General features: G+C 54.2%; 1 protein-coding gene across 1 annotated transcript; it reads right to left on the bottom strand.

The window, feature by feature from the left end:
* Positions 1–1,804: 1,804 nt before the first annotated feature.
* On the bottom strand, positions 1,805–6,816 carry FXYD4 (FXYD domain containing ion transport regulator 4). Its single transcript, XM_032267269.1, has 9 exons — positions 6,716–6,816; positions 5,655–5,700; positions 4,655–4,787; positions 3,947–3,979; positions 3,817–3,843; positions 2,531–2,605; positions 2,399–2,438; positions 2,068–2,105; positions 1,805–1,989 (listed from the first exon to the last, which is right to left on the bottom strand). Exons 3-9 carry the CDS (start codon positions 4,689–4,691, stop codon positions 1,970–1,972), a joined length of 270 nt encoding a protein of 89 aa, XP_032123160.1. The 5' UTR covers positions 4,692–4,787; positions 5,655–5,700; positions 6,716–6,816; the 3' UTR covers positions 1,805–1,969.
* Between the last annotated feature and the right edge of the window lie 571 nt (positions 6,817–7,387).

Here is a 7,387-nt window from a genome sequence, read left to right as displayed (position 1 = left end):
ATAGAGAAATAAAAAGAGAGAGTGTGGTGCCATGGTTCACACCTGTATTTCTACCTAGCACTTTCTGAGGCTGAGGTGAGCAGATGGCTTGAGCTCAGGAGTTCAAGACTAGCCTGGGCAACAGGTCTCTACCACGACGTGGCCCCGGGACGCGACATGTGAAGGTGGAGGTGGGTGGATGTCTCATCCAGAAACCTCTGCTCCCCAGCTGGGCAGTGGGGTTGGAAGTCGAGCCTGCATCTCTTGCTGGGGTCATGGGACCACCATGGAAGGACAGGGTTTGCTAGGATTTCAAACAGCAGAGCTCCTGATGGTTGTGACTGCGCAGCCCTGGGTTCCTTAGTCAGAAAGCATGCACTGCTTCCGCTCACCTTTGTGTAGCTTCCCCTGGGTCTGCCACTCCAGACTCGGCTTTCATAGCTCACTTTTCATGTTCTCAAAAGCAGTCCCTCACACCAGCGTCTTCCCATGCCAACGGGGAGAGGACTCTGCTCCATACCCCCGGATGAGGCGGAGTGCTCAGGAGCCCCCTTCCGCCAGCCCTGCTGGGTGGCTCCCACCCCTGCATCTTCGTCCCTGCAGGGCTCGGCCTTGCTTCCTCGCTGATCCTATCACCTGCATTCCAGTCGTGCTGCCGGCTCCTTCTACCAGGGTGGCTTGTGCACAGCCCCTCCCTGGGGCCACCTGTGCAGACTCAGCGCTGCCTCTGGCCTGGCCATACCACCTGGGGCTGCCGGTACAGGACAGCTTCCCCAAAGCACTGGGGCTTGCCTTCTGTGACCCACCCAAGATTCCCTGATAGTGGCTGGACTCAGCCAGGTATCCTGAGTACCACTCAGCCCCAGCTTGTAACCTTGATCTCAGTCCCTATGTGTCCTGTTTTGAAGGCCCTGGCAGACATGTGGACCTCATGTTTGCACCTCTGGGGCCCTGCACCAACCTCTGACCCCAGCCCATAAGTCAGGAGACCATAAGTCTAGGGCACACCATACTTCTCGAGTATGTGGCCCACACTGAGACGTGGAGGGAGGGTGCATCATTGGAGACAGCTGCCTGAAGCAACACCAAGACGGTGTGGCTGCGCTTTCTGCCCAGGCCCTGGCCTCATTTGGAAGTTGCCACCTGGCAGGGACTCTGTGGTGCTCTGGCCTTTGCTGGGGGCAGAGGCTAGAAGTGGGTTCAGTTCCTTCTCCTGGGCCGTCAAGGGGCAGGATGGCAGAACGGGCACCAGGCAGGCACAGCACTTCACACCCCTGTCTGGGGTGCTACAGGGACATTGCCAGGGAGGTCTTCCGGGGAGGAGTTCAGGCATGCCAAAGAACTCGGATTTGCACCTGCGGTGTTTGTCTCCCACATGCACTATGTGGGACTTCTTGAGACATAGTTCTGCATGGTGTTTTACAGGATGTTTCCTGGGAGAAGGGGGCCCATGCAGTGTGAGGGTTTCACTGGGATGGGTTGAAGGAACTGCTACATTTCCTACCATAGAGAGCACTCACTGGGTGAGATGAGGTCTGAATGTGGGGCAAGCCCTGGGGGTCACTCTAGGTTAAAGGAAGTCATGGGTACTTGGGGTACCAGGACTTATAGGGCTCCTGTGATGGAAAGGTCTTTTGTCATAACGTTGTGGTGTCTCACGGTACGTGGGTCTCTGTGGCGCTTGCTGGAGTAGGAGTCATAGGAGACCACTGGGCGGCAGGGACTCAGTGATTGGGAAGCTTGTTGGGAGTGGGCCTCCAGGGAGAGTCAGCAATCTAAGGAATTACCCGCCCCCAGATGCAAAGATGATCACAAGACTACAGAAGAGCGGGTGTGGGATGAGTTTAATTCATAAAGAAACCTGATCAGAAAGACGCCTAACAGCCTGCCCTTGCAGAGATGTCCTTCCTGGAGGATAAGGCCTCCCAGGGGAGGAGGCAGTGGGGACCAGTGTTGGGCTTCAGGCCATCCCTGGAAGCCAGTCCTGTGCTCAGCAGGCAGTGGCAGAGCCTGCAGAGAGTGGCAGGCAGGCCATCAGACACAGTCCCTACACAGATACCCCCTCAGCCCCGCAGAAGCCCATCCTACCTGGAGTGATGAGTGGCGTGGCTTTCTCAGGTACAGGACTAGCGAAAGGATCACATCAAAGAAGTATCAGGTTAGCCTGGAGGACCTTCTCCCCACACCCCAGACTCTTGCCACCCCACCCCAGGAGTACACCTCCTTGCTCTCCTTCCATGGTCACTTCACACAATACCGAGGTCACAGGTTTCCCTGACTGGGGCCCTTCAGGGTTGACTATGTGAATAACAAAGCTGGCTGCAAACCAAGCGAGTGGCCAGGATGCCACTCTCCAAGTCAGGACTGTCCCCCAATAGGTCTGCCCCGAAGGAGGGGTGTACCACTGGGCTCAGCTCACCCACACTTCTTCTGGCTGCTCTTGCATTTGCATTTGCTACCTGGGAGGGAGAGAGGGGTCAGTGCTGGAATCAGAGCACTCCCTCTTCCTGCCCCACCCTGCCCCAACAGCCCCACCTGTCCTGCCACTCACTCAGAGCCGCCAGGATCCCAGCAAAGGCCAGGAGCCCTCCGCAGATCAGCCCACTCAGCTGCAGGTTTTTCCAGTCTGGGGGTGGCAGAGCACAGAAAGTGAGCTTGCTCCAGCCTGCGGTCTCACTCATTCATTCAAAAGACATTCATAGACTGGCACAGTGGCACACCCCTGTAATCCTAGCATTTTGGGAGGCCAAGGCGGGTGGATCACCTGAGGTCAGGAGTTCGAGACCAGCCTGGCCAACATGGTGAAACCCCATCTCTACTAAAAAAAAAAAAAAAAAAAAAGGCTAGACGTGGATGTGGTGGCTCACACCTGTAATCCCAGCACTTTGGGAGGCAGAGGTGGACAGATCACCAGGTCAGGAGATTGAGACCATCCTGGCTAACACAGTGAAACCCCATCTCTACTAAAAATACAAAAAATTAGCCGGCATGGTGGTGTGTGCCTGTAGTCCTAGCTATTCAGGAGTCTGAGGCAGGAGAATCACTTGAACCTGGGAGTTGGAGGTTGTAGTGAACTCAGATCTTGCCACTGCACTCCAGACTGGGTAACAGAGCGAGACTCCATCTCAAAAAAAAAAAAAAAAAAAAAAAAAAAAGACATTCGTGAGCTCCTGCTTGGGCCAGACACTGCTATATACATAAAGAAAGATAAACAAGGCCGAAGAGCGAAACTCCGTCTAAAAAAAAAAGTGTTGGAGGCCAGGCACTCATGCCTGTAATCCTAGCACTTTGGGAGGCCGAGGTGGGTGGATCACCTGAGGTCAGGAGTTCAAGACCAGCCTGGCCATCATGGTGAAACCCCATCTTAAAAAAAAAAAGAAAGAAAGACAAACAAGCAACAGAGGCATCATTCTGTGTCTGGTGGGGAAACACTAAGAAGAAAAAAGTGGATGTGCACAAAAAAGGGGCTTTGAAGGATGATCAAGGAAAGCTGTCCTGGAAGATGACCTTTGGAGCTGAGGCCCAGGGGAGAGGAGGAGAGCAGGACCACCTGGGGATAGGGTCTGGGGAAGGGGAGGGTGAGGGTGAGTGAAGGCAGGAGGGTAGGGGTGAAGTATCTGGGTACCTAACCACCCAGGCACCAGCCCTTCTCCAGGAGTGTTCCTAAGCATCCTGTGGGCACCCTCTCCTTGCTGGAGACAGGCTCTCACAGAGACCAGGTTTCATCCCCCATCCCACTTTGTCTACACTGGGCTCACACCACCCCTCACCAACTTGTCTGGCAAAGAGGTCCAGGATAGGCAAGGGTAGGGTGGGGGTGTGAATATCAGCTCTTACCGTAGTAGAAGGGATCGTCTTTACTGGCTGGAAAAAGGGGTAGGGAAGATTTCAGAACCAGGAGATAGGATGTGGGTGTCAGAGGGGAGACGTGGGCAGAGTGGGCAGGCTGTTTGGGGGCCTCACTCACCAAAGGGGTCACTGGCTTCCAAGGCAGGCAGGCCTGTGTGGGAGGAGCAGAGAAAAAGGGTGGAAATTCATGACACTGGTGTCCAAGTGAGCTGGGCAGCAGGACCCCAGACCCGAGGTTGTGGGGTGACCCTGGAGCCACCAGTTCCCTTCCTCACGTCCTCCCCAGCCCTAGACAGTCTCAGGGTTTGGCCCCCCACCCAGAGCCCTGCCTGCCCAGGGCCCTGCCTTCCGGGTTTGCACACTGACTGGGATGACTTGTTATGTCTCTGCCCACTGAAGAACAGGGAGTGCTTTTGTCTTTTTTTTTTTTTTTTCAGTTGGAATCTCTGTCACCCAGGCTGGAGTGCAGTGGTGCAATCCTAGCTCACTGCAGCCTCGACCTCCCGGGCTCGAGTGATCCTCCCACCTTGGCCTCTCAGAGTGCTGGGATTATAGGCCTGAGTCACCATGCCGGCCTGCTTTTGTCTTTAAGCCACTGGTGATTAATGTTTTCCACAGTTCAATTCCTCTGGAGCCATTAGGACCTTTTTGCAATATTTTCATTCTACCTGTACTGTCATTTCCTTCACTTTTTTCTCTAAATTGGCAATATAAATAAAGCATGCCGATTGAACACCAGGTACCCTTTGGGAGATGTTCTCTGGCTTTTGCTGCCTTTGTGGGTGGGGTGAATGCAGGAGGGTCCTGAGAGACTGGGAGAACTCACCTGCCAGTAGGAGAAGGGCCAGGGTCACTCTCTCCATGTCACAGTTCGAGGGGCAAGGCTGCAGGGGGAGAGGCACTGGGGCTGGGGTCAGCAGCTGGTGGATTTGCTCCAGGCTTACAGCTCACTTGGCCAGCTAGAGGGGGTGGGGGCAGAGCCCCATGGTGAAAGTAGGTACACAACGGATGCTGTTGCTTGTGGGGCGATCTTAGGCAAATGACTACTTTCTGTCTTCCCATCTAGAGAGGATAGTGGCTGCCTGGGGGAGTTGTGTGATTGAGTAAACATGAGCTAAGAGCTCAGAACAGGGCCTGCACTAAGTAAGTGCTGTAGAAGTCTTTGTGAAAATCCATGTGATAAACCCACCCCCCACTACTCCCCATAAGGAAGATATGATTGTTGTCTCTATTTCAGAGGAGAAAAAAAAAAAAAAATGGAGCTTAGAGGGTGTAATCAGATGCCCAGGGTCAGGCAGCTGCTATTCTAAGTCAGGGTCTGGAGCTTGCCTTCCTAACCCCACACAAAGTGCATTGTTATCAGGCCCTAGGATATTGTTCCTAAAGGTCTGGGTCTAGGGTGGCCAGAGTCCAGCACCCTCAGGCTGAATTCCCAGACAGCCTCCACAAAAGCAAGGGTGCAGAGGAGGGGGCGAGCACTGAGTCCTGTGATAAGGCGACTGCAGCAGTCAGGACCTCCCCTGCCAGCCTGGCTGGGAACCCTGCTCCAGCAGCCCCAGATTCTGCTCTCAGAGTATAGACCTCCCGGTGGTGTGACATTTCTCCCTCAAGTTGGAGGTACCCAGGATCCCATTTACTCGTCCTTGGGGAGGCTGAGTTTTTGAGCACAGGCCCCCTCCCAGCCCTCTGCATATTGTTAGCCTAGAATGGTCAAATGTTCAATACTGAAGCCATTGTCATCGTCTGCTGCACCCAGCTCTGGCCTCCTGATGAGATCACAGATCCAGGGTCAGCTATCTGGACTGGGTCCCTTCTCAGCCACTTACCGACTGTGTGACTCTGCAGGCTCCTCACCACTCCTTTGTCAGAGTCCTGTAAAAGGAGGATCATCAGAATATAGCAACCTCATAAGGTTATGTTGATGGAATTATGTGAATTACTATTTGTCAAGCTTAAGAACCATGCCTAGCACACAGCACTAAAAACTTGTTATAATACATACATCCATAGGCTGGGCGTGGTGGCTCACGCCGATAATCTCGGCACTTTGGGAGGCCGAGATGAGTGGATCGCCTGAGGTCAGGAGTTTGAGATCAGCTTGGCCAACATGGTGAAACCCCATCTCTACTAAAAATACAAAAATTAGCTGGGCGTGGTGGCAGATGCCTGTAATCTCAGCTACTCAGGAGGCTGAGGCAGGAGATTTGCTTGAATCCAGAAGGCACAGGTTGCAGTGAGCTGAGATCTTGCCACTGCACTCTAGCCTAGGCGACAGAGTAAGACTCCATCTCAAAAAATAAATAAGTAAATAAATAATAAAAAATAAATACATCCATAAGTAAACACACACTCCTTCTGCAGCAGGAGGGAGGCACTGGAGAGACAGACTGTTAGACACTGCTTCTGAACATGGGTTCTTGGGTTAGAAGCAGTCTCCAAAGCTGGCTTCCACCAGCCTTCATTGGTGCTACCTCCACCAACCTGGAGTTCCTGGAATAGGAGGGTCTCAACTCTAGGTCACATATTCTTTTTTTTTTTTTTTTCTGAGATAGAGTCTTGCTCTGTTACCCAGGATGGAGAGCACTGGTGTGATCTCGGCTCACCATAGCCTTTAACTCTCATGGCTCAGGTGATCTGCTCACCTGAGTCTCTCAAGCAGTTGGGACCATAGGCACAAACCACCAGTTCACATATTCTTTAGCCAAGGGCTGGCTCCTATTTCCTTCAGTCCCCAACCCACCGTCCATATGACAGTGGGTGCAACACAGGAGGCCTCCAAGTGACACCTGCAGCCCTATCTGTCCTCAGACCCCTCAACAGGCTCCTCATTAAATTCTTGGGCAGCCACCCCCTTCACCTAGCATCCCCAAAGTGGATGCCTGCTCACCTTCGAGATCACCTGAGTGAGGGCTCACCTGAGCTGGCGGTGCAGAGAACAGGTCTGAGGACGCTGCTGGGCTGTGGACGGCCCAGGTGGGTTGGGCTCTTTAAACCCCACAGCCCCGCCCAGGGAAAAATTAGCCGGGCGTGGTGGCAGGCGCCTGTAATCCCAGCTACTTGAGAGGGAACTGGTCAGGCTTCCTGAGACTCAGGCTGACCGGCCTGACACACCCAGGGCTGTGGGGGAGAGGCAGGCCTGGCTGCAAACCCTTTTTTGGCTTCTTTAGCCCACCCAGATCCTAAAAGAGGGGCCCAGAGCGTGCTGGGCAGGACGTTTCTAGGCTCTTTTGCCAGCTGCAGGGGTGCTGGGATGTCTGTGTGAGGGTGTCCTGGGGACCCTGGAGGAGACCAGGAGCCAGGCACTGGCCATGAGGCTCCCTGTGCTCAGCTGTGCCACTGCTGTCACTTGGACTGGATGTCCACTGAGGGGAGGCTGGTGGCTGATGGGCACCCCTGGGGGTGGTTCCCCCTCTGACAGGACCCTAACACCCACTTAGCCTCCCCAACAGCAGAGAGATGGGGTCAGGAGGAGGATAGCCACCCCAGGCTGAGGAGTGGCTGCCTCTCTCTGTGGACCACAGGCCTGCCTTGATGCTGGGCCGAAACTCACCCCATACAG

This window comes from Sapajus apella, unplaced genomic scaffold (genome assembly GCF_009761245.1).
Source record: "Sapajus apella isolate SASKATOON/1434 unplaced genomic scaffold, GSC_monkey_1.0 scaffold167, whole genome shotgun sequence".
Taxonomy (NCBI): domain Eukaryota; kingdom Metazoa; phylum Chordata; class Mammalia; order Primates; family Cebidae; genus Sapajus; species Sapajus apella.
This window is presented reverse-complemented; position numbering and strand designations above follow the sequence as displayed.

Bases quoted from the DNA above. Each gene is read 5' to 3' on its own strand.
- FXYD4 (XM_032267269.1), bottom strand. From the start codon at position 4,691: ATGGAGAGAGTGACCCTGGCCCTTCTCCTACTGGCAG. The intron at 3,844-3,946 runs GTGAGTGAGGCC...CCCTTTTTCCAG, and splicing joins GGAAGCCAGTGACCCCTTTG to CCAGTAAAGACGATCCCTTC. The intron at 2,439-2,530 runs GTGAGTGGCAGG...TCTCCCTCCCAG, and splicing joins TGGGATCCTGGCGGCTCTGA to GTAGCAAATGCAAATGCAAG.